This window comes from Carassius auratus, chromosome 9 (assembly GCF_003368295.1).
Source record: "Carassius auratus strain Wakin chromosome 9, ASM336829v1, whole genome shotgun sequence".
NCBI classification, from domain to species: domain Eukaryota; kingdom Metazoa; phylum Chordata; class Actinopteri; order Cypriniformes; family Cyprinidae; genus Carassius; species Carassius auratus.
The window spans coordinates 28950390-28978012 of NC_039251.1; the positions used below are offsets into that span (position 1 = coordinate 28950390).

General features: G+C 36.1%; 1 protein-coding gene across 1 annotated transcript; it reads right to left on the reverse strand.

Annotated features, from left to right (window-relative positions):
• Positions 1-1732: 1732 nt before the first annotated feature.
• On the reverse strand, positions 1733-16719 carry slc37a1 (solute carrier family 37 member 1). The gene is made up of 21 exons (XM_026272435.1): positions 16596-16719; positions 16263-16363; positions 15871-16130; positions 14800-14881; positions 13910-14018; positions 13717-13795; positions 12973-13108; positions 12636-12712; positions 12244-12410; positions 12072-12124; positions 9835-9912; positions 9614-9742; positions 9443-9533; positions 8584-8646; positions 6417-6502; positions 6265-6313; positions 6008-6081; positions 5818-5896; positions 5624-5721; positions 3379-3443; positions 1733-3251 (listed from the first exon to the last, which is right to left on the reverse strand). The coding sequence occupies exons 3-21, from the start codon at positions 15924-15926 to the stop codon at positions 3236-3238; spliced, it is 1587 nt and encodes a 528-aa protein (XP_026128220.1). The 5' UTR covers positions 15927-16130; positions 16263-16363; positions 16596-16719; the 3' UTR covers positions 1733-3235.
• Positions 16720-27623: the final 10904 nt, after the last annotated feature.

The window sequence follows — 27623 nt, forward strand, 5'->3', positions numbered from 1 at the left end:
GTGTGTGTGTGTGTGTGTGTGTGTGTGTGTGTGCACTGATGAGGTGTCACCTGCACATGCACACTCAAAGCACTCGATGACTCACACTGACCTCTCAAGATGATACCGCTGTCTGTGTAATATCTCCTTAATCCAGAGCTAGACCTGGACTGGTTATTTATTATATGTAAAAGAAACAGAAAAATATAGTTAAAGTGGTTTCTACTCTTTCTGAACTATAGATTTTCTTGACAAGGTTTTTGTTATTTCAAAATGAGAAATGGTCAGTGCAATGAATATGTATATATAAATGTGTGTGTGTGTGTATTGTACTTACAGTAACTCTACGTTAACTGTATACAGTTATTCAGTCTGTGTAATCTGTGTATATACTGCATTAATACATATAGTTTATATATTAAATTATGTATATATATATATATATATATATATATATATATATATATATATATATATATATTAGGGATGCACGATATTGGATTTTGGCCGATATCGATATGCCGATATTTTCTAAATAATTTTGGCCGATGCCGATACCGATATCGATATATATACAAATATATACTGATATATTTAAACTTTAATTTTACTGAAGAGAAATCCATGTATGTCTTCTGTACTGATTCTACCATAAATTTATTATTTTACAAATGTAGACAGACATTCACATCTGAAAAACAGGTCAATTATTTCACTTGGAGAATATCGGTTTGGCTCATCGGCAGAAATATTAATATCGGCCGATACCGATAATGGTCATTTTAAGCTTTTATCGGCCGATACCGATGTTGTGCCGATATTATCGTGCATCCCTAATATATATACATACATACATACAAATACACACATATACATGTACACAGACTCATAAATTAATGCATAACACACACACAAACACCTTATATGTGGTCTTAATTGTACATTTTTCAAAATTGAGATTTATACATCTAAAAGATTAAGAAATAAGCTTTCCATTGATGTATGGTTTATTAGGATCGGACATTATTTGAAAATATGGAATTTGAGGGTGCAAAAACATCAGAATACTTAAAACATCCCCTTTAAAGTTGTCCAAATGAATTCTTAGAAATGCATGTTACCAATAAGAAATTAAGTTTTGATTTGTTTACAGTAAGAAATGTACAAAATATCTTCATGGAACTTGATCTTTACTTAATATCCTTTGGCATAAAAGAAAAATTGATAATTTGTACCCATACAGTGTTTTTTTTGGCTATTGCTACAAATATACCTCAGCGACTTAAGACTGGTTTTGTGCTCCAGGGGCACATATTATCCTTTATTGTACTTAATTATGCATTCACAAACCTGTATGTGTTTGTAATATAAAATTATTATAATGTATATATAGAAGTCGTGGCCTAATGGTTAGAGGGTTGGACTCCCAAACGAAGGGTTGTGGGTTCTAGTCTCGGGCCGGATGGAATTGTGGGAATTGTCAATACCATGACTTAGGTGTCCTTGAGCAAGGCATCGAACCCCCAACTGCTCCCCGGGCGCCGCAGCATAAATGGCTGCCCACTGCTCCGGGTGTGTGCTCACAGTGTGTGTGTTCACTGCTGTGTGTGTGTGCATTTCGGATGGGTTAAATGCAGAGCACAAATTCTGAGTATGGGTCACCATACTTGGCTGAATGTCACTTCACTTTCTTTTTCTTTTTTAAAAATCTTAAAGCACATAGCTTGCACTGTGACAAAAGAAGGAAGATGGGTTGCTTTTTACATTTGCTTTATTCAAAATGTCCTTTTTGTACACACAGCATCATAGTACAGCTAATTCCCAAACCCCAGGAGTCTGTCAAGGTGCTGATAACTTAAAAAGGAACAATCCAAAGACACATCCCTATACAAAAACACAAATAGAAAGAAGGCACAATGTATGTTCTCTCATGACACCAGGGCTCTACCCATAAATTATACAGATACATTCATTTATCTAGATCACGTCGTCCTATAATGGCAAATGCACACGTGCTACACGTATGATTACATAAGAGGTCCAGACATCTACATGCGCCTCTAGCTCTGCAGAACGACACAATCCTACAGTAACCTGAACATCCAAATAGACATTTTAAATATTTATAGCTGCAAAGGCAGGTGCAGGTCCTAAATGCACACATACAATTACAGTCAAGGAGACGCTTTGGGTTTGCTCACAGATTTAAATTGTACAGACTGAGCTAAGTGTGAACATTTTAAACCCGGAACTAGAATCGCTTTGAGAGTTCTAATACTGTATACCCTACAGAGAAAACAAATCATGATGTTTATATAGATCTTCTATTGTTAATATAGAACAGCTTGAATTCTGTCTGTATATGAATGTAGAGTAAATAGTGGTTAGATTAAAAACTAATGCTCACTTCTATTCATACAGACTCAAAACACAATGTTTATTCATTTAGTCACAGACCAGCAGTGAAAAAATAAATACAAATTAAATAAAATAAAATGTCATAATTGGCTAGTGGATCCCCTATATACAAAACACAGGTTAAGAACCATTAACGTCACCACAGAAAGACGGCCAACAGTTCAAATATAACATACAATTTCTCAACAACTAACAAGATTGGCTTTGGTGTATAGAAAGGCATATATTATATACATAAATAAACTCGGCTATGCGTTCTATGGGCCTTGTTTTTGAAACACAAGCAGAACAAATTTCAGTGTTTAATCATTCTTAAACCGCGCTTACATAAATTGCCGTGTTCAATTCGATGTGACAATGTTCATGCAAGAGTGGATTTATGAACTATCTACAGGGACATTTGTTCTGTGCGTTTAATGAAGGCGCTGTGTGCCCGGCGGGGATCTAGAAGCAGAAATTATACTACATTTATTTTAAATTCCCCTTGTTAGCAGCAAAGGGAGGCTACTTTTGGTTGTGCAATTGTGCATTATTTAACTGGAGGGATATTTAGGCTTGATCTCACATTGAGTCATGTTCATTTGTTTGGGTGCAACCAAAGGACAAACGCGGACAGGGCTGCAGGTCTAGACTGATGAACTAAAGACGAGAGAGAGAAATATCCCTCAAAGTCGCTTCGCCCTAAACTGAAGATTTCTCATCTGAAAAAAAAAGTAGAAAAAAAGTCTCTTTGTATAGTCTGTTTTCTAGAACAGAGGACTAAACACAAGTTTCAGTCAAGTTTTGGTCCAGGGTAGGAAGTGGTCAGAGATGAACATTTATATCCAGTGCAAAGTGCTCAATGTTCCTTCAATCTAGAAAGAAACGGAAAAATAGACTTGTATCATCAAAACTGTATTTACAAAAGTTAGGAAGTCTCCTGAGTGTTCTGGGTATTGATTTGTTAGTGTAACTAAATAACAAGAACAAAACAGCACTCACTCGACAGCAACTCCTGGCCGGTTCCTATGAGAGCGAAGCTCCTTCATCACAAGTCTCAGTAACAGCTGAAGAACATGCAAACAATTTTTAATTTTTGTCACAACTGTGTGAATTCTTAATTATGTTCATTTATCACTTGTCAACATAAATAAGCTAAAAATATTGATTTAGGATGACACATTTCGTAAAATAAATAAATAAATAATTATATATATATATATATTAGTGCTGTCAAATGATTAATTGTGATTAAATAACATCCAAAATAAAAAGTTTTGTTTACATAATATATGTATGTGTACTGTGTATATTTATTATTTATAATCGTGATTAATCGTTTGACAGGATATATATGTATATAAAATGAATATAAAATATAAATGTTCTAGTTATGTTGAGTTCTTTTGTGGGTTCAAATTCATCACAGAAATGCACAAATCATAAAGTACTAGGAAAGACATTATTATTTATTTTGTTGAATTAAATATATTGCCACTTCTACTTTCTGTAAATAATTGTCTTTGAAAATGAGCAGCTTTGTCACTACAACAGAAGTACCAGATATGTCTTATTCGTAATGCTTATGGGTTTTTTTGTGCCTTGCTGGAGCTGGACAGAAGCTGTTACTATTAATTGTAGAATGGGAACATAGAACATAAACTTAAGCTGTGTTTCCACCTCAGGAACTTTACCCAGGATCTAGGGACTTTGGCCTGGTACTCGGTGTGTTTCCACCGCAGGAACCAGGAACTAAAAGTTCTGGGTAAAAAAATGCCCCCAAGAAAGTCCCTGCTGGCGAGCTGGTACTTTTTCAAAGATCCGGAACTTTTGGGGGAGGGACTTGGGTGCTAAACATCCTGATTGGTTGAGTTCACGCAGCATTGGTTGGGTTCAACCACTTTTTATTCGGATCATTTGCAAAATATTACTGTTATTATTTCATGAAATGTAATTTTAAAAGTATTTCAGGCAAGAATGTAGTTGTTTAAAACTCAAATCTGTGGTCACAAATCAATTTCTGCGGCTGTTATTATGTTTAAATGAAATCGAAAGGAGGCAGTGGTATTTCATATCCTTTTTCATCTTATTGTAAATATACAGTGAGGAAAATTGCAGTAGTCAATGCGAGCTGACTGATGTCAAGTACGCCGCTGTTTGCAGAATTACCGGATTTGCGTCGTCGCGGACATAACACTCCCAAGTCGGATGCATGAAGTCTGAACTACCGAGGATGTAAGTCCAAAATCAGCGTACCGTATTTTTCGGACTATAAGTCGCACTTAAGTATAAGTCGCATCAGTCCAAAAATACGTCATGACGAGGAAAAAAACATATATAAGTCGCACTGGACTATAAGTTGCATTTATTTAGAACCAAGAACCAAGAGAAAACATTACCGTCTACAGCCACGAGAGGGCGCTCTATGCTGCTCAGTGTAGACTACAGGAGTATTGAGCATCATAGAGCGCCCTCTGTCAGCTGTAGACGGTAATGTTTTCTCTTGGTTCATTTCTCTTGGTTCATGTCAAATTAATTTTGATAAGTCGCACCTGACTATAAGTTGCAGGACCAGCCAAAATATGAAAAAAAAGTGCGACTTATAGTCCGGAAAATACGGTACTTTGTATTGAGAAACGCGCGCAGACCTACGTCACCAGTCTATTTGCCTAATCTTCACGGTACTTTACACCGTGGTGGAAACGTAGAAAGCAACAGGTCTGGGGGGGAAAAAAAGTTCCTGGGAAAAAAAGATCCTGGTAGAAATGTTCTGGGTAGGTGGAAACACGGCAAAGTTCTACTTCTCCATAGGGTTTTGCGGTGAACAAAGTTGAACAACACGGTGTACATTTAAAACTTGTTTGTTATTAACTCATTTGAAGTCCTTTAGAAGTGAGGCGCTTAGTGTTGAGGCCCCCTAGAGGGTCCCAGATTCATGGTTGAGAACCACTTGTCTGGAAGTTTTCTGAAACTAGATACTAATACTAACTACGTGTGAGAAACAGACCAAAGTGTAAAACATTTGAAAATAGTAGGGCTTCAGAAGACCTGAAATGTGCAGGAGGTGTATGGACTACTTTTATGGTGTTTTTAAATTATTTTCAGAGCTTAATAGTCTTTACGATCTGTATGAGAAAAGCTGCATATATATATATATATATATATATATATATATATATTTTTTTTTTTGGAAAAAAACAAACCTACAATAAAAACAATAATACAGTCAGCATCTATTTCAACTCACCAGCAGTGCTAAAAAGTCTGCGGTCATGAGCATGTAAAAGACCTTATCCCAGCCTTGTGCTGACAGCAGCCCTGCCAACAAAGGTCCCACAGCAGCACCTGCAGAAGGCGAAAGGTGTAAGAGTGACCCCTTTCAGCTCTACAGCATCATCAATCAATGAATGGCTGGAGATGTAGCAGTTATAACACTCTTACCAACAGATCCAGTGCCATCGATAATAGCTGTCACTGTAGACAGAGCCCTGGCATTACCCTTCAGACTCTTGTGTGTGCCCTAAAAACATAAAACAACACATCAGAAAAAAAAAACAGCATCTGACAGAAGAATAAGCATGTGATTATGCAAACACACACTAAACCTGATAAAAGGCAGACAAACACTCACCAAGTCAGCAGAGACAGCGGTTGTGATGAGAGCGTAGGGTCCGTTGACTAAACCTCCACACACCAGCAGCATGCCTTCACAAATTACACACAAACATCAGACCGCATAATTACTAAGATTAAGAGTAAAACCCCACATAAATGTTGGCATCAGCCGTCCAATGTTAATCTCATCAGTTCTCTCATTTGAATCAAAGAAAGGGCCGTCAAAAGCTCTTATGTAACTCTGAAAGGCAACATTAGGATTGGCTTTCTTACCGATAGTGGGACCCAGGCCAAACTGACTCATCATAGAGAAGCCGTAGAGCTATTAAAAACACAAACACACACACAAACCACTGTCAATGGTGACACAGCAAAGAGCCTTTAAATGCACAAGCGTCCTGTATTTGATCAGCAGAATGACATACTGTGGGCGCAGCCAGCAGAAGCATCACAGCACAAGTGGTGGCCCTCTTTCCCATCTTATCAGAGAGCACTCCAGCCAGGATCCCTCCTACACACACACACACACACACAGAAATACTTAAGGGTCGTGATTTGATTTTGCATTACTCTGCACTGCTTTTGGAGGTGAATAGCATGAGGTAAACAAACGTTTGATTATTGCAGACTCACATCTCTTGTAATATTATAAAGGTCTTTACTGTCACATTTGATGAAATGAATGCTTTCTTACCAAAATTCAAAACAGAACTTTTACTGACTGTGGATGAAATTTCTTTTCTATCTGAAATATTAATATAATTTGCTTCACTGTACTAAGAGTGTTCTTTAGACTGTCTCTGAGTGCTTCAGTTTGCTTGAGTTGTAGATGAGCTGAGAGATAACAGGAAATCCACTTGTGTATGTGTGCAAGACAAGTGTGAAACAGATGTTAGTTTTTTAGATGTCCTGGCTACATCGAAAAATTCCTAGAAACGCATCTGGAGGACATAGTTAGGCATCTTAAATGGACATATGTTGTATTTGCATTATGACTGGATGAGATCAAAGCATCCGCATTTGATGAAGGGATAAATGTTGAGTTTGGGTGTTTCCTTGTTGTTGTAATCTACAGCCAACCCTGAATGATCGGATGAATGTAGACCTTTTCCTGTAGGAAAATACATATTCAAAAGACTTTTGTCTCCCGACTCCAAACTTATGTGTGCACGGTCAGCAGTAGACAGAGCAGTTTCATGTCATTTAAATATTTGATTAAGAAACAAGGATTATTATAAAAATACAAGGTAGTATGTGTCCCAAACAAATCAAGATGAGGAAGAACTTGTTAGTAAGGGGGAGTTATTAGACGTCACAATTTATTTCATTATTAAATAAAGAAACCAATGGGTGGTCACAGATGTGTGTATATTAAATACTGAAGGGATAGTTCACTCAAAGATGTCAATTCTGCCATCAATTACTGTCCCTCATGTTGTTCCAAACCCATAAGATCTTCGTTCCTCTACAGAACACAAATAAAGATATTTCTGATGAAATCTGAGAGCTTTCTGAACCTGTGCAGAGAGCAACGCAGCTGAAATGTTCAAGGTCCAGAGAGGTGGAAAAGCTACGAGAATACTTTTTGTGTGCAAAGAAAAAAAAAAAGAATCAATTTATTCACAAAAAGTATTCTCATAGTTTCATAAAATTAGGGTTGAACCACTGATGACACACGGACTATTTTTTGAAATATGGCCTTGAACATTTCCATTACATTGCTCTCTCTATGAAGACTTTCTGATTTCATCAAAAATATCTTAATTTGTGTTCTGAAGATGAACAAAGGTCTTCTGGGGTTGGAACGAAATGAGGGTGATTTAATTAACGAGAGAATCTTCATCTTTGGGAGAACTATCCCTTTAAATCCCATCCCAAATACTAAACATTAAAGGGGGGGGGGGGTGGGTACAATGCTGTTTCATGCATTCAGAGTTGTTTACACTGTTAAAGAGTTGGATTCTCATGCTTAGCATGGACAAATTTGAAAAAATCTATTTGGACATATAACAGAGTATTTCTGTGGCAAAAATGTACCACGGAAAAACATCAGCAAGAGCGAGAGCGAGATCGTGCCCATCAACGAGCTTCATCCGGTGACAGCGCTGCACAGGACTCGCTCTGGAACATGGTTTCCAAAGATGTGTGTTTTTGGTTGTAAGGGAAAGATAACTTTGTTCAGCTTCCCAAAGAACCCAGCGATATGTAAACAGTGGATGCAGCTTGTTTTTCTGGAGCAGCAATGGGGTTTCGCAAGTGTGTTTGTTGAAGAACGTTTCATAAACAAGGCTTAGTTCGATGCTGGATTTGCACATCGTTTGATACTTAAGGATGGAGCAGTCCCAGCTATAAAAGATACCGGTCATGATTCAGAACTACAGACTCAGATGCTTCAGTGAAACTGCATTAAATGTCTGTGTGTTATGTTGGCGCTCAAGTCCTCGTCACTCTTTAGCTCCGCCCATAGCATGCCTCCGTAAGAAGGATGCAGTACTACTCTACAGGTACTTAAGTTTAACGTGAGATTAGGTGAAACTGTATGTGTGTTAGGTCACCTTTAAAAAAAGAAAAAGTACTAATAACTTTACATACCAACAATGCCTCCCACATCAAACAGAGTTGAAAGGTCTCCAGCTTTCTTGGCATCAAGGTGAGCTGAGAAACAGGAAATACAGCTTAGTCACTATGCTACAGTATATTAAAGGAATAGTTCAGTAAAATCTACTCATCCTCAGGCCATCCAACATGAGTTTGTAGATGGGTTTGTTTCTCCATCAGAACATCACTCGCTCACCAATGAATTATCTGCAGTGAATGGGTGCCGTCAGAATGAGGCATCAATTAATGTCTAAAGATGTGTATTCGTGAGAAACAAATCGATCATTAAGGCGTTTTAACTTTAAACCTTCTGGCAAAAATACGAGCCCATTATTCATAATAACACTTTGTCCAGTGCAAAAGTTCATCCTTATTTACATCAAAATCCACTGACGTATTTGTTTAGAATTGTTTTGGACTGTTTTTCTTGTAAACGGTGCTTAAGCTGTACATATTCTCTCCTGATTCAGAAAAGACAACTTTTCACTAGAGGAAGCAATATTATGGATAGAGGACTCATATTTACATACTGTATACGTATTGGACTCTCATTCTGATGGCACCCATTCACTGCAGAGGATCCTTTTGTGAGCAAGTGATACAATGCTACATTTCTCCAAATATGTTGTGATGAAGAAACAAGTTCATCTACATCTTGAATGGCTTGAGGGGAGGTACATTTCAATTAATTTTCATCTTTGGCTGAGCTATTCCTTTAACCACCAAACCAAACCAACCCAAAAAAAAAAAAAAAAAAAAAAAAAAAGTCTACATCAGGAGGACTACAGAAATGAAATCTTTGTTGTCACAATAACAGACATGATGAGATCTTATATGAAATGTTGCGAGTCACCTGCTTTGGTGATGTAGAGGGGAAGCCAGAAGAGGAAGGTATAGCTGACCAATTTGGCAAACAGCAGACAAAGAGAGAACTCCACGACTCCCTGCAAACACACAGCAGGAGAAACTTCAGTGACGCTGTGACACACACTGACTGATGGACAGACGGATGGGCCGCACTCACAGGAATGCGTAGAGCTCCCATGAAGCTGATGGCTGACGGTTCGGCCTCGCTCTTCACCACCACCACCTGCTGCACGGGAACACACACTCCAATGCTCTCCTGTCCCAGCAGAAGCTCTGTGTCCCAGCTCTAACAAACACAGGAGACAGGACAGTCAAATATCTCAATTAATACTTCGGGCCGGATAGAAAACACACAGTGAAACAGTGAGGTGGACAAACCTGTGCTTTAGCTCCTGGCTTGTACTGCAAGTAAAGGTCTTTATGACCATTCACACCATTCCTGTTTTTATGAAGCTTCTGATAAAAAAATAAGAGAGTTCATTATGTCACATTGACAAAAAAACAGCAATGCATAGACAGGGTATATTCTGCATTTATTTGTTATATAACACAGGACACATGGGTAGCTGAAATTACATGTAATTTTTCCTTTCTTTATTTAGTAATTCATTTTTTAAACTAGACATTATGAAGAGCCAAATAGGCAATGTTATATATAAAAAAAAAAAAAAAAATCGGAATATTTAATAATAAATACTGAATATAGTTCTTAATATGAATGTAAATCCAAATATATAGATACAAACTGAATATGAAATTAGAATTCTGAATATATAAATGTAAATATGAATATTTAGTTCTAAATATACCAATGCAAAACAGAATTTATAAATCTAAATTCAAACATTTATTTATAAGTTCTGAATATAAAAGAAATAATTCTGATCATATAATTAAGTACAAATATATAGTATGTTGCAGATACAAATCGGAATATATAAACTGAAATCAAACCATGCGTTTATAAATTCATGAAAATAGTCTCTAGTCATAATAAACCCTGAATATATATCAATACATCTGATCAGGCATATTGAAGCGGTTTATATTTAACTAAACCAAACAAGCTCTGACTTAATATAAATACTTCCTGTTTGCTTCTTCATAATAAATGAAAACATTAATTTAACAACTATTAAATAATAAATGTTTACATTATAATAAAAAAAAGAAAATGAATATTTCAGCTTTTAAATATTAATTACAATTAAAATATTTAAATATGTCTTTCCCTGAAAAAAAGGGTGATATCAAAAAGATGAGTAAAAGTGGTGAGGAACTTAATAAAATGGCGACAAGTAACAGAATTAAAGGATTTCACTAAAAACATGTAAAAAATAAAAAAATAAAATAAATGTTTTGGGTCGGTCTAAAAACCAATATATTATATATATATATATATATATATATCTAAATGCTAAATAGTTTCATACATTTCCAATAAGTGCAACTGGTGCTAGTATAATTGACCCAATTCCCAATTCACTAGAGGGGTAGACAAAAATACTGTGGCATAACACCTCCTAAATTGCAATTATTTAATCGCTATGAATATTTAAGTATGCTTTATAAGCAAACCAAGAGGTATTAGTGTAAACAAGGACAGACAATCAAGAATTACGCAGCGGCAAGCTGAAAAATGTAAAATATACGTTTTTGAAGTTGCTCTTGAATATGATTAATTCCTCCTCGACAGTCAAAATAAGGAAAAGAGGCATCAGTCTGCATTTGCTCCTGCCGTCCCCCCCTTCCTCCATCCCTAACATCTCTGTTGCTCCTGATTAGCCACTCCTCCTGAATCAAAGCGTTTGAGGACTGTGGACTCTGCCTCCCGCTCGACTGATACTCGCAGGTGTACGCATCACAGGGCCGTTGTCATAGCGACTACTGTTGAGCATGAGTGCGTCATGCTGTCAAACCGACCTTTTCCTCGGACCGCCGGGAAAAGACTTTAACACACACACTCCGACTCGCTCTGAGGGTTTGTTTAGATACATATCAATAGAACTGTTCTGCATGTACACCTGGACAGCAAAAAAAACACGTGAACTCTGATATCTACAAGCCCAATACAAACCATATTGATTGATTTTACATTTTTTTCTGGAATGAGTATTCACAAGCCTGTCTAAAAAAATATCTGATTAATTCGCCTGCAAAATTACAGAGCAGACTTGTCATTCCTGAGAGACTGGATAGGAAACCCACATCAGATGTGTGTACAGTATGAACAAAGCCTTAAAGCCATATACTATACTATAGTGTTCAAATGTTTTTTGAAAGAATCATCTTATGCTCACCAAAGCTGCATTTATTTGATCAAAAATCCAGTATAATATTGTGAAATAGTTTTTCAATTTAAAACAACCGTTTTGTGTTTGAATACATTTTAACATGTAATTTATTCCTGTGATATAAAGCTGAATTTTCTTCATCATTACTCCAATCTTCAATGTGACATGATCCTTCAGAATCATTCTAATATGCTATCAAGTATAATGAATTAAAAAAAAAAAAAACATTTACTGACCCAAATTTCAAAATAGAGTATACATTCATTATATTCTTGAATGCCAATATGACTGGAAATGAAACTAAATAAATGGTGGACTGACCTGATGGCTTGAAGCTGAGTTCTGTGCACTGGCGATCTTCAGATCATTAGGGTCTGGAGATACAGAAGCATTCGCATTAAAACCCATCGAACGCTTGGACAAGTGCTTTGTGACAATTTCTCACTTAGATACATTTACTCAAATAAATAAGTCGGAAGACATATTCACTTACGCTCTATTAAAAAGAGGAAGCAGATGACTCCCATAACTGCGATGATGACTCCAGGGACGATGAAGGACAGACCCCAGTTAGAGGAGACATAATATCCGGCGATCAAAGAGCCCAGGATGTTGCCCACTGATGTGTGAGAGTTCCACAGACCCATGATGAGGCCTCTCCTGACACCACAACACATTATGTAACATTTATGTGGGTGGAAATAACAGATCTGTTATCAGATGCAGTGTACAAAAAAAGAGCAACTAACAGGATAAGCATTGCGTCATCTCAAGCATCTGAGTAAATGAAAACACTGAATGCTCATGTTTAAAGTTGTTTTATCAATATTTACATTCAAGTTTTATCGAGTGTATAATGTTCGTGGAAAGAGTAATGCTTCTTACCTGCCCTTCCCAAACCAGTTGCCAATGCAGGTCACAACACTAGGCCAACCAGTGGTCTGAACCAAACCATTGGCCACCTACGGACAAAAAAAACAAGAGGTGCTGCTTAATAAAACAAATATTAGATTGATTTCTAAAGAATCATGTGACACTGAAGACTGGATTAATGATGCTGAAAATTCAGCTTTGCATCACAGGGATAAATTACTTTATAAAATATATTCAAACTGAAAAGGGTTATTTAAAATGGCAGCAATCGGTTACTGTTTCTACTGTGTTTTTGATCAAGTAAATACAGTCTTCATGACCATAAGAGAGTGCTTTTATAAACACCCACCTGAACAAATATATAGAAGCCCAGGTTATGGATGTCATAGACGTATCCCAGTCCAAAGAGACAGGTGAAAAGACCACTGGTCAACATGCCCACGGTCAGGTACAGGCGAATGGGCAAACGCTCTCCAATTATTCCACTGAAACGTTTGTATTAAGAACGTTAGCAACAACACGTAAACATTTCATTTTGGTAAATTAGTACAAACTGATCAGTAAGTCTATTCAAAACCCGGATATAATCATTCAAGGAACTTTTTTATGTATAATTTTTTTTTTTTTAATATATAAAAATTTACAACAAAACTCATTATTTCTCAAATTAATTGAAAACAAGTCTTGTTTAAAAGCAGAAGGTCGGCTCACCTAAATATGACAAAAATGTCATAATTTACTGACCCTCAAGTCGTTTTCAATCCAACTTTCATTCATCATTGAAACACAAATCTTTTTTATATATATATATAAATCCTGAGAGATTTCACTAAACCTTTATAAAGTTTTTAAAGACATAAAGACATGCTTAAGAGTCCATTTAACATATTTGATTGCCCCACGTATCAATATTTATTGACAAATAAAAGCTTAAATTGAATCAGACTTTCGTTTACTATAACAATGTCTTTATGAACATTTTAAAGCACCAATGACTCAATGTTTACGTAGACGTTTACATGGACATCAGTGAGCTAATTATTTACCTTATTCTAAATCCAGCAATCTTTAAGTGTTTTGTATCTGTTCTTACCTGAGATACATGCCTATGGCGTAAGCACACAGGAAAGAGTAATCCATTGCTCCAAGCAGCTGCTTATAGTTATTTCTGTCTATAGAGACAGAAGAACAGAGATGCTAAATATTTAATGCACTGGCTGAAAGCGACAGAAACACATATATGTGTTATGCTATAAATATAAAGTCCTATAAGATGTAAATCTTACCGAATGGTTTCCAGCTGCAGTCTAGCTCTGGGTGAAGTACAGGCTGCTGACTGCTGCTGCTCTCTGTAGGTGCCTCCATCACATGAGAGCAGTTCTTATGCAGCTCACTCTATATATCAACACACATACATTTAGACAAGGCTGACACAGGGTATAGACAGCATATTAAAGGGATCCTTCACCCAAAAATGAAAATTGCCCAATGAGCCATATGACTTTCTTCATTCAGATGAATACAATCAGAGTTTAAATTCAAAGTTTTATAATGGCAGTGAAAGGGAGCCGAGATTTTGAAGCATAAAAAGTGCTCCACACAGCACAAAAGTGGCATTCAAGTAGATGACGATCTTACACAAATGCATCACTTTGCTTCAGGAAGCTATTATTAACCCCTTGGAGGCATGTGGAGAACTTTTTATAATGGATGGATGCACTTTTGTGGGCTTCAAAATCTCAAGGCTTAAGGTTGAGTAAATCATTGGCTAATTCTCATTTTTGGGAGAACTATCCCTTTAAGGCTGGCTAAAGTAAGTTCAACATAGTTAGATTAGTTAACTAAATTAGTTAATATGTGACAGAAAATGGCAGAAAAGCACTTGAACTTGAACACTGCACTTCATTTAAAGATGGAAATTAAAATGTCTTGATGGATTTGTTTCTTAAAAACACACAGATTATCTCTTCACAAGACATTAAGTGATGGACTGGAGCGGTTTGGATTACTTATGGATTATTAGGAGGTTTTTAATCAGCTGTTTAGACTCTCATTCTGACGGCACCCATTCACTAAAGAGGATGCATTGGTGATGTAATGCTACAGTTGCCGGTTTTTATTTTCAGGGGAACTCTTTCTGTAAAGAGGATGTTCAGTTTGACAGGGGTTGAGGTACCTTGACAATGCTGATGGGCTTCCTGGACAGATGGAAGCTTGTGTAGAGCAGGAACGTGAGCCCAAACGTGAAGGCCCTGTACCTGCGTGAACCAAACACAGCAAAGTTCAATCGGGATAAGGAAATAAGGACATTTCACAGTGAAATGTCCTCGTGTCATGCTCTGCACATGATAAAAAAATTGGCTGCATTCCAAAACAAGCCCAAATACGAATACTGGACGTATGCAGCTGGCATTAAACTGTGTGAGGGGTTAACGGCATATCCCCCCACTGTTCAGATACACAAACAACTCTGCTTTACGAGCAAATAAATCAGAAATTTACAGGAGCCCGTCTATTGATTAATGTTATACTAAGGCAGAGAAGGTCTGTTATCCATTGGAAGTCCACTACTATTTTACATTCAAACTTAGATAAGGTTTCGTCACACAAAGCTACTTGTACAGATTCAACTGATTTAAATGCCGTCTAAATACAACCCATGTGTTTTATAAGCGATGTAATGGTTTCATGAATTCTTAAGAATCTTAACACACCTAGTTGTGCCTTTGTGTTCTTTTGAAGATACTCACTAAACCGGATTTTTCACAATCCACCCTGACAATGTGTTGATGACGGAGGAATGCGATGGAATATAAGCTCTGATTAAACAGACAAGTGCGTTTACATTTTTCCATGCGTCTAATTCAGCATCCATGGGCGAAAGAGAGAATGACTTGTTGGTTTAGTACAGAAAGGAGGGATGTGTTAAGTTTCTAATCTATTCTATACTATTCTCCAGCACAGAGCAGCTTTATTAATGCCTGCTTAACAGACCCCGACTTAAGATCTTCTTATTTTGGGGGGAAACAGGTGGAAATCTACAGAATGGATGATAAAGTGTGCTAAAACATATACTCTCATTGACAGCTGAAACCACAGTCAAATTTACTAAAATATTTCATATACAAATAGTCAAAGGCTGGAACATGTGTAGAAAACAACAAAAGATGTTCCAACTTTAAACCGCAAATGAGGGCAAAATCCTGAACATAGAGCCAAAGAAGATTGATAAAAGAGACAAACTCACCACTGGTCCCTGTTGAAGGATGTCAGGAAGCGGATGCCAGGTGGGACTGGTGCCATGCTTATGTGTGTTTGTGTGTGTGTGTGTGTGTGTGTGTGTGTGTGTGTGCGCGCTATTGTATTACAGCTACTTAGTAAATCTCATAAAGATGTTAGACAGGGTGCCTGTAGGTATAGTCACAAGAGCCATCTCTGAGGAGCTTGTGATTTGATCAGAAAGGCACAAGATCCCATTATGAAGAGTTGCATCTGTGGCTTTATATCCTGAAGAAACATAGAGAGAGGATGAGGGATTGAAAGGGAGGTGAACACACAAACCATCTCTTAGTTAAACAGTATCGTGTTCATTTGCTAAAGCACATTATCAGTCCTTTCATCTTTTAGGAAATGACAGACCTGTCAAAGCTCATAAATGACGCGACGTGGCTGCTGTTCAATCAGGTCCGGTGTCTGAGAGAAACAAACAACCTCAGAGCCACTGGTCAACCTGTGGTTAACTAGAACAATACAATCATAATGAGCATTCGATTACATTCAAATAAGAGTATTAATGAATGTGCTACGTTATTATAATTGTGTGTGTGGTCTCTCGCAGATACTCTAGCATTGTATTAAGGTCATAAGAACACGTCTTAATCAAATGTGATCGATAACACGCCGTGAGCGCATATGTCAAAACTATAAGCGCATATATAGATGATTTAATAGAAAAGAGCCCTGCGGTCTTACCGTATCCACGCTCCGTCTCTGTCTCCGTCTCCGTCTCGAGCGACCGTCTCTCTTTCACTTCCTCAAGTTCCTCGTCCAGCAGTGTTCGTCGACGATGACGCCAGCACGAGCAGCGTGAGCACCAACGCAACCGTACGACGTTAAATATTTCAAAATAAAAGACCCTATTTTGGCGTTAAAATGATTTTTAATTTTTTTTTGTAAAAAAGCAAATAATTTCAAGTAAGCCCATGAGCATAGACAAAACTTTAATAAGCCAAAAGCCTGAATATACATAATAATATAAATAATTTGTTATTAGCATTTATTACAGAGTGCAAACAATATATTTAATTAATATATTATATTATTATATATAATATGTATATTTTAATATAATAATAGGCCTACTAATTATTATTAGTAGTAGTAGTAGTAGTAGCAGTAGAAGTACCAGTAGGAGCAGTAGTATAGTACTGTTATTATTATTATTTTATTATTGTCAATTCCTATTATGAAACAGGCCATCATTTCATACCTCTCTACTAAATATATTATAAAATAAAATGATATATCCATATTCTTATGAAATATTAGATATTAGATATGAAAAATGTATACAGTGTTTGGATAACATTGTGTTTAATGGGAAGAACAGTTTCTAGAAATTTTACTCACTTATTGCATAGCCTAAAGCAAAATGGTATATAATATCAATGTTATATCTTTTAAAACATAGTTGAGATTGGTATGATATAAAAAAAAGATTGGCAAATTATTATTTATTTATTTTTTTACTTATCATGTCCTTTGGTGTCATCTGTCATGTCATGTCAGGTCCTTTTTTTTTCTTTTTTAAAAAAAGAAAACGGAGTCTTGGTGTCCTCTACAAAGGACATAACATAACTATATAAATATAATTTTGTCAAAAGTGTTAATTTCTTTTTCTCTGAACAATGACATGAAAAAAATACTAAATTGTCTTCGTCTCTGGAGGATATTATGAGTCTTTCAGTGACTGGTGTTTTTGTGTGCAGGCTTCACTGCTGTGAGGATGATGCTCCTCTGTTGTCCTGTTATATGCTGCCCTGTTCAATTATTTGAGTATCACTCAGCTTCCGATTCATATTATTTTGAGTAATTATGAGTAGCATTACAGGGCGCAGTGACATTGCACAGCAATGTTCAATCGTTTACTTACAGCTAGTGAAAATTTGCCCACTCAGCAAATCGGTTTACCTGTAAGAGGTGTACAGAGTCGCGCGCCGCGCTGACAGCGCCGCGAGCAAAGGCTGCTGGAAGAAGAACGGCTCGTCCGCAAAACCCTTATTATGTTCTGACCATAGACTGATTGATGCTCATGCTTATACTGGATAGGCAACGTTAGGTTTGTGATTTTAGCTTCAGCAATATTGTAGTGGGCCATCTTGTTAATTCTGGGAGAAAAACAGGATTTTCCTCCCGTATTAAACTGCTGGCTGTTATAAATAGTGACACTTCATGAATATTTCTAGTCTTTTAGATTATTGTACAAATGTTTAGCCACCACTGTCGTCAAATTATAAGACTTTAAAAGTATGTGAAATTAAATGAAATATAAAATGCACTTTATTTAATAGTAACAGGAGGAACCATACTTAGAGTGGTCCATTTATATGAAGAAAGATAGTTTTGCTATTTTCTATGATAGGCTTATAATTATATAAAATGTCCTATGTTTTTCAACAAATAAGCATACATGCTTGAACTTCAGAAAACATTTGTCACTCTCAGCTAAATATGAGCCTTTTTTGTTGTTGTTTTGTTTCTTTTAAAAGATGTTTTCAGGTTTCGCATCCACCAATGTTTCAATACAGAAGTGAACTTTCAGTGTTGTTAATAATATTAAATAAACATTTAAACTGCATGATATTTTTGTGCATTAAACTAAAGATTACATAAAATACAAATTAAATAAAAATGTAAATTAAAAAAACGTCAAAAATAAAATTTAAAGAACTAGAAAATGAAAGAAATGCCTTGGCAATCGAAATAAAATATGTTAAAGTTGAAGTACAAAACTAAAAGCTAGAACTGAAATAAAAATAAAATCAAGGAAAGAAAAAATGTTAGAAAGAGCAAAGCAAAATAACTAAAACTGAAAAAATAGATAAAAGATAATTAAAAATATTCTATATAAAAAATATAGTAATAAATATGAAAGGAAAAAAATATCAATAAATATACTTTAATTTAGGAGTTTGGGAAAGCCATTAAAAGTTTTTTTTTTCTTTTTTTTTTAAAAACAAAATTACAATTAAATATCAGTTTAATATGTGTGTGTGTGTGTGTGTGTTTGTGTTTGTGTTTGTGTGTGTGCGTGTGTGTGTGTGTGTGTGTGTGTGTGTGTGTGTGTTCTTGTTTTTCTATCCTGGTGAGGACTTCGACCTGAATACACACAGACTCATGGGGACTCGTGTCACCGTGGGGACCTAAAATGAGGTCCCCACGGGCAAAGCCCCACAGGCCCCTCCTAAACAGTGTTTGGACACGCCCCATGAGTTTTTTTCAAAGTCCTCATGAGGACGGTTTTCAAGACAACAATTTGTGTGACTGTGTGTTAATGCGACCCTGGTGGTCACACTGAATATTGCAGTCCCCACGAGTGACATTGTTCTGGAAAAGTGCGTCACTTTTTCCACACTCTCTAGCGCCAACTATTGGTCAATAATAAAACTACAATTTAATTATATATGTATTCAATATATTATTTGAATATTTACTTATAATGTTTTATTTCTTTATAAAATAAACAGAAATTAGTAAATGTACTGTTGATGCACCTGGATGAAAATTCTGGATCCCCTGAGCCACAAACAGAAAAATGATTTTGATTAAGCAAATTTTTTGTTGTTTTACATCAAAGTATTCAAAGTATTACATCAAAGGCATCAAAGTATTAGAATATAATTAATCAAATAACATTGATGCCCTTTATGTAATTTATTTTGTATCTATCTATGTTCAAATAATGATTACTGATGACAGTAGGAAAGAAATAAAAAAAAGTTTGGCCAACTCCAGGTCATTCAGTCTCTCTTAAGCATGGACTGTTGTTTGGGAGGAGAATCTACATCAATTAATTCTCCATTTAGGTTAAAAATACTTTAATCTGATTTTCTGAATGGTAATATATTATTATTGTTATTATTATTACTATTCTATTATTATTATTTAATTATAGTATTAAATCATGATCAGTAAATGATAATACCGTTTTTTCCCCTCTGGTATACCCTTGTGGCTGAGCCTTTCGGCATACATTAAACAGAATTCAAAGAGTTTACTTTCAACCGATTGCGAACAAACTTGAAAAACAATATATATATGTTAAAAATAATCAGTCTCTGATAATATACAATCTCTGTACCTGAAATTGGCAGCTGCTGTTATTTAAAGTCTTCTGGATTATGTTTTTGATATTTCACTACACACAGCTGGGATTCACCAGATTGTGGTAATCTGTTTTTTAAATTCCTTGTACAAAAAAAAGTTGTATTAGATAACTACAGACATTCTACAAAGCTCTGTGCTCTCTCAGAGCATTAAAAGTGAACTGCTAACACACTACTTTTAATGTAAATGTTTCAGAAATTTATTCTTTTGTAAATGCTAACTGCTAAGCTAACAGAGCTGCACATTATACTCTCAGCCCCACATCTCAGAGTTTATCAGTGTCTTCCAATACTCCATGGGCTAGTAGTGATGCCACCAGATAACAGAGACTGAGTGATACTGCTTTAGCATGACCTAATGGAGAATGCTGATTGTACATACACACTACATCTCTCTTTATGATGCTAAATGATGTGAACAGTACAGAGTGAGAGATAAACAGATAAACATCTGCTGGTCCAGTATCAAGGTGTTAGTGCTCCTAGTGAAGTAGAGGGCTGATGATTGGTTGCTAATGCCCCGTCATTGCTCATGCAAGCATGTGATAGCGTATGTCCTCCAGTTCACAGTCACACAAGGAGCAGCTAAAGGCCATAGTGGAGGACTGGTCATCACAGGAGGGAGGCTTTAACACTAATAGTCCTGTTAGCAGAACAGTTCATAGAGACAGCATCAGTATCTCTCAGCAGATACCAGGGACATGACGGGCTTCTGCTCTGAATCTAGCTGCACAATGACTTCTGTGATTCCGACTGCTGAGTGACCACAGGGGCCAAATCTAGATCAACAATAGTTCATAATCAATGTGGTCTAATAAGTACAGTTCATATACAAACGTAAGTGTACACAAAACTCTTACCTCTGTTTTATTTCTAAGTTGTCTAAGTGGGAGGATATAAACCAGTGGCTAAGCCAGAAGGGTTTCCCAGTGTGGAAAAACAGTACCATAATTCGTTGTATTATAGTTTTACCATTTATTAAATCTTGTTATAGTATTTGTAAACTGAATTGACAATTATCTGATGTAATTTGCAAAGATAGTCTATTTTTTCATTCTCCTCTACCATACATAGTGTATTATTATTTTAATTTATTGATTTAGCAGACTTTTCATCCAATTTGACTTGCAAATGAGAAAAACAAGCGATTCAACTTCAGAGAAGTGCTAGCAATACATGGTTTCAATCATTGTCTAGAACATTACAAGCAAGGAGAGGAAGAGATGTGAAAGAGAGAGAGATTTTGCTTTTATAGTAAAAATATTTAGGAAGATGCTGTTAAAGAGCTTCAGAATTACAGTTTCTTACAATCGGTGGGACACATTTCTTAATACTTAAGTCACTTCTTCAAAACTCTTCACACCGTTCTCCTAACCATCTTTCAGCTTGACACAGCAGTTCATTTCACTTTCAGAATGCCCTAAAACACACTTTATCACTGATAACACAGCAACCTAAAAACACTAAACACAGGGAGCATTATACAACGTTTTCTTTTGTAAAATGTTTTTACAAAACAAGAATGATACTCTCTACTGTTTATAATTCACTGCAGTGTATGTTACATGCTCCATGTTTACATTACAGTACACAATTATTCCTAAGTTTTCTCCTTCTGAACAGATGGTAATGAAAGTGAAAGGCTAACACTTGTGAAGATCTTCAGCTACATGCAACTGCTTTAATAATATTTGATGTTTTACATTCACAACATTTTTCTCCATGATATTACTGTAGAATCATGTTGCACATTTCTGTCTTATTCATTTTTGTACTAGGATTTGAAAACATTATGTAAACATGAGCGAATTGGCTTGTATAGTACACAAAGTTTTGGTGGTGTTTGTGTCAAAACGATGGTTGCCGTGATTTTGCCAAGAAAGACATGTTCCTGGATCAACATCCCTGTCCAAAAATACAGACTTAACCCAATCCCCACCCCTACCCATAATTTATTCCTAAAATCAGAGGGAAATGATAGCTGATTAACAAGGGAGTAGAAGCACCCAACCCTGATTGTTAACCTAAAACTGACATTTCCTGAAAAGTTATTTCTCAATTCTGATTGGTTGAGTTGAATGCTGTTCCTGGATCAACAACGATGTTGACCCAGAAGAGTTGTACTTGGTGAAATCACGCTCACCTCGAAGTGATAAAGGAATTCATGTAATTTGACAGATGTGGTCAATAAATGCATTTTGTGCCAAATGATACAAATGATAGCCCACATAGACTCGCTGTGTGAAGAGTTTTGAAAAAGTGACCTAAGTATTGAGAAATGTGTCCTAGCGATTGTAGCGACCCTTCAGTCCCTTCTAAGAATCTTTTTTTGATAAGATATTCGTGAAAGTAATTTAACTTTAGCTACAACTCAAGCTGCTTCTAGTGTTGTGTTGAAATGGTTTGGAACAAGCAGGAACAAGCAGGTTCATGGATCTATCACAACTCAGTCTAGAACTGCTCTAAGTCACTTAGTTCAAATGCAAGGCACCATCTGAGAACAAGGCCTCATCCCGTTTTGTCTCAAGACAAGCTTCACCTGTTTCAACCCCATTTTATTTATTTTATCTAGTCTCAGAGGGTAAAATAATATCAGTTCTGACAAGGGCTAGTAATAGTTACTTTTTTATGAATATCATAAAAAGTGAGTTCTAAATTGGATCCATTCATTCATGTGTATTTTTTAAATGTAAAATTTAATTGGCTTTAAATGTATTTTTATATAAACGTTCTGTCATTTTTTACTTGGAAAAAAAATCTCATTAAATCTAACTTTGAGCAGAAATTGCATTTATTTTGTGATAGCAAATATGATAATTTACCGATTTGCAAAGAAAACAGAAATCTAAGAACAACAAAAAGGAAAGTCGGGTCAAACATATATGTCCCGCGCATTATAATTAGCAGTAGTCGTAATGAGCGGCGCGTCGCACAGAAGCGGAGATGTGACGTCCCCACCGCGACTATCCCCTCCCCCTCCCCCACTCTACCGATCATCATCACACCTGAAGCGAAGACGAGATGCGCAGCTCGAGACACGGCGAGGACCACACGACATGGACGAGCGGAAGGTAAGTTTATGGCTCGATGTAATAATGTGATATTTGTGTAACTTACTTATTATTTAGACATTTAGTAACAAAGTCACGTCCTTTTATTTCTTTACATTATTTTACATTTCTTTACGCTTTTCACAATCAGCATAAACTTAATGCAGCTTGCAGAGTGTAGATTAATCATTAATGTACCAAATGACAATAATGTCTTACCAATAATATATTAATTAGTGCTGTAGACTCTTATAAGTCTTAAGATCATGTTTTAAGGCCACTTAGAATCGCATGATTAACGTGCGTTTTAGCGTTAATCCGCGTATAATATTCATTTACTTTAAAATGATGTTGTCTTAATGCTATTTCTGAAGGACATAATTTCACCACAATTGTGAAAATATTATCTTTATCAATATGTGTAGTTGATGTTCGGTAACATTAATGTATGTTCAGGTGTGGCAGCTGATTAGCGGCCTGCACGTGCAGAGCCATGTGGGGGGGTCTGTCTGATACAGGCGCGATTCATCACTTTATCCCACAAAAAACATGAATATGATGTTTAAAATATACAAGAGATTTTTCAACTAATGTAATGCAGTTTTCTAGACTAGAAATGGCCTTTTCTGTCAAATTATGAAAATATCTAGCCTTATTTCACAAAGTTAAATACTTTAATGTATTGATTATTGAAGTTAAATTAAAATTATACTATTGGAGCTTGAAATACAGTGTAATGTGATGTTAGATCGTGATGTTTGACTGACTGTCACACTTGTGCTTGCAGGAAGGTGAAACTAACTTAAAGTCATCTATGGATGGAAGCTTTGGATGCACAGGTGAGCTCATGAATTGTTGTCAAATATTACTACAAATAATTATTCAAGCTTAGAATTAATTATATAATTAGCTTTATGAGCCAGAGTAACCCAGGTTTATAAGAACACAACCTTGGAATAAAAGAATAAAAGAAATAGCCCTCCATACTCTCCTGTAACAGCCCTCCTCCGTGCCAAGTTCATGGATGTGCGGGACATATACTTTCAATCTGACATACACTTTTCAATCTTTTGTTTCTAGATAAATCATTTTGTAATTAATTACTGGTAGAGCTGCAACTAACGATTATTTTTTCTGTCGACTAATCTAACGATTATTTTTATTACAATAAATAATTAATCTAATGTTCTTTTTTTGATTAGCTAATGAATCCTTTGGATAACTTTACAAAAAAATACAACTTCTAATATAATATCTCAACCTTTATTCATTTTCAACCAATGTGGTTGACGTTTTTACAGTATAAAATAATAAAGAGGCAAAGAAAATTATTTTACTATGGTAAATATGAGTTTATTATAGCGTTTATAATTAAACCACAGTAGTCAATACATTTACAGTTGTCTGAGACGTCATGAAATGTTCTTTAGCATCACAAACCATAAAATGTAGTCAGGGTTCTGCCATGGTTTAGCATAGTTTACAGAGATCTGGAGCTGATTTGGGGTAGCTCGGTGGTTTGTGACTGTTGTCTCGCGGCGCGCTGTCTTTTAAGGGGCCGTTCACATATCTTTTGATCACAATCTTTTGCGCACTCAAGTTTGTTATTTCCAATGTAGGCACGCGATAAGCGTGCTCATAATGGAAGTGACGATGTCGCGCTCATTTTTTCGTGGCGCGTCCGCACCGCATCGAGTTAAAATCATCTCAACTGTCCAAAATGCTGCAAGCGCAAGAATATCAGACCTGAAGCAGGAAGCTGGTCACCAGATCACACGGTAACCATTTAAACCGTAACATCGGAGAGCGCCAAGATGTTTTCCTCTGAGGTGTTCACGCAACGAAGTTGTGCTGCCGTGGTACACCATATCGTTTTTATAAAGGGGACAAAGTATTCCCATACTTTTGATAACGGTGGTCTCTGTTTTTGTGATAGAATGCAACTTTCTCCATTCCCAGTATGCCATTATGCGAGATGTAAACAAACAGTGTGCAACGATGCGTCGACATTATCGATTATGTCGACTACAAAAATACGTTGACGCGTCGTTGCAGCACTAATTACTGCTCCATTTAAATGGAAGTCTTAAAGGGTTAGTTCACCCGAGAATGAAAATCTGTCTATCTTCTACGCAGCCTTGAAGCATCCTAGGTGTATGTGACTTAGCTCTTTCAGAAAAATCTAATCGGACTTATATTAAAATTTGACTGACAGAACAATGAACTGCAACGCGAACAAACACAGTGGCACTCATCGCACATTACAGATCACGATCAAGATAATTTAGAAAGGTTTTTAAATGACCAAACACACTCAAGCCGCCTTTCCACTGTCTCCGACGAACGACAAGCGACAGACCGGAAGTCATTCATTTCCAATGGAAAGTAATGCGGGAGCTGCGTGGAGTTCTGATCACATGCATATGCGGAAATTTTGGATCCGATTTGAGCCTTGGATACGTTCAAATATTTGAACTTCTGCGACTAGAGCATATGCGAATGCCCGACTGGATGTGATGTATTCTAATCAAAACTATCGGTGCGAGGTGAGAATTACCAATATTTTGTTAACATTAACATTATCCTTTAAACACTATTTCTGTTAAATTATGTTTTATAATACTTAAGGCGGAAATAATTATTTAATAATTATTAAACCATTATTTACGTTGATTAGTCCCATAAAACCTACTGTTTTTATTTGGGGGTCACCTGATTTGTGAGGATGCATTCATACATTAACTATGTTCATTAAAATTATTAATTTTACCATGGTGAACATGCCAAGGTAACAGTTGCTGCATGACCAGTTCTGCGCGACTGCCGCTAGAGGGAGAAATGCGACAATCCTGTCCGAATGTCGTGTGCAGTGGAAAGAGGGCTTCACACACATTTTTGAATCAGAATATCAGATTGTTCATGACATGGTATGCAAGTTTGTGAATAATTAAAAAAAAGGAAAAACGAAATAAAAGCGATTCATCTGTCATACAGTGTTATTGTAGATGCGGTGTGTCACGTGACAAGCCTGACGCATCGCCATGGAAACAGTAAGGGGAACGTTCTAAAATAACGGTCGTCTTAAACTCACTCTGGGGGGACCGCTGAATATTTAAACTCAGCACTGAAGAGGTTAAAACGTCCCTTACACAGCTCCAGGGGTGATAAAGGCCTCCTGTAGCGAATCCCATGCGTTTTTGTAAGATAAATATACAGATTTCAAACATAATAAACACTTTTTTTTCTCAAATCTGTTGATTTTTTGAATGATGAAGACGTATGTTCACACCTGCGCCTCTGGGACATATAGCAAAGGAAAACCAGTCTCCTCTTCACTTGTATTGAAATCCTCCAACGTTTTTCTCTACAAATCCTTGTTTTGTGCTTCTAATTCATGACCAGGGTTTTGTTTTGTTTCCAAGAAATTTTTAATATAAGGACAATTTTTAATATAAGTCCGATTAGATAATTCTGAAAGAGGTAGTCACCATATACCTAGATACTTCGAGGGTGAGTAGAAGATAGACGGATTTTCATTGTCGGGTGAACTAACCCTTTAAGGCCACTACACTATCACAAAGTAGTTAAGGGATGTTTTATGTAATTAGCACAATCTAAGGTTAATTTATGGAAAATTATTTTCTTTGTTGTAGTTATAACTTGATTATACATTTTCTTTGTGGGTTTATTAAAAACTAGAGGTGCTCCGATTAATCGGCTACCCATCACAATCGGCCGATAATCACTTTGTGATGATTGCCGCGGGTTGAAATAATTATAATGTTATATTTCTGCATTAAATAACTTATAAGTAATTTTGAAACCTTGGTGTGAGAGAAGTAACTTCAAAAACAGCGGCAGTAAATCACAGCGCGCTCTTTCTCTCTCAACATACGCAAATGGCTTCAAATCACCTTGAAACGGATTGACACGTAAATGTAGTAACACCATACATGCATATTATTAAAGTCTTTTTGGCTAGGTTTAAAGGGAAAGAGCACTTTTAGATAACAAGGCAATAAGATGGCACTCTAGGAGGAAAAACAAAGTTCTTTATGAAAGGCAGGATTGCTTGTAATAAATATTTAAAAAAAAGGGAAAGGCAATAGAGCTGACTATTTCTGTTAATGGTAAGTTTATGATAAAGTAAGAAAAGTAGTTTAAATGTTTTGCCACTTGCTTGAGCAAATAATATGTAAGAAGTAAATGCAAAAGTAAAAGTATTGAAAAATGTGTTGCTTATTTTTTTTTAAACATGTCTGATAAAAATTGTATTACTGTTTAAAAAATAATTATAATTGCCATGCTGAAAAAGTATTTTCAGTGACAATGTTTGGATTTGAAATCAAAATAATGGATAAATGTTGTTTGTGGCAAACAGCCAAGGATCAGTAGCAGACTCTTGTGTGAAAGCACCAGTCCGTGTTGCTTCCCCTCACACAAGAGTCTCCTAAGAGGAATTATCCCATTTCACAAATGAAATTCAGCCCCAAATAAATATCAAAAAATCCTGATTGGAGTATCAATATATATAGTTATAAATGATAAAAAGAAGCCTTTAAAAA

What these genes read in the sequence shown, in the direction of transcription:
- slc37a1 (XM_026272435.1), bottom strand. Translation starts at nt 15,926, where the DNA reads ATGGCACCAGTCCCACCTGGCATCCGCTTCCTGACATCCTTCAACAGG. An exon ending in TGATGTGGGAGGCATTGTTG is followed by an intron (nt 6,503 to 8,583) that starts GTATGTAAAGTT and finishes GTGTGTGTGTAG; the next exon opens with GAGGGATCCTGGCTGGAGTG. An exon ending in CCGCTGTCTCTGCTGACTTG is followed by an intron (nt 5,897 to 6,007) that starts GTGAGTGTTTGT and finishes TTATGTTTTTAG; the next exon opens with GGCACACACAAGAGTCTGAA.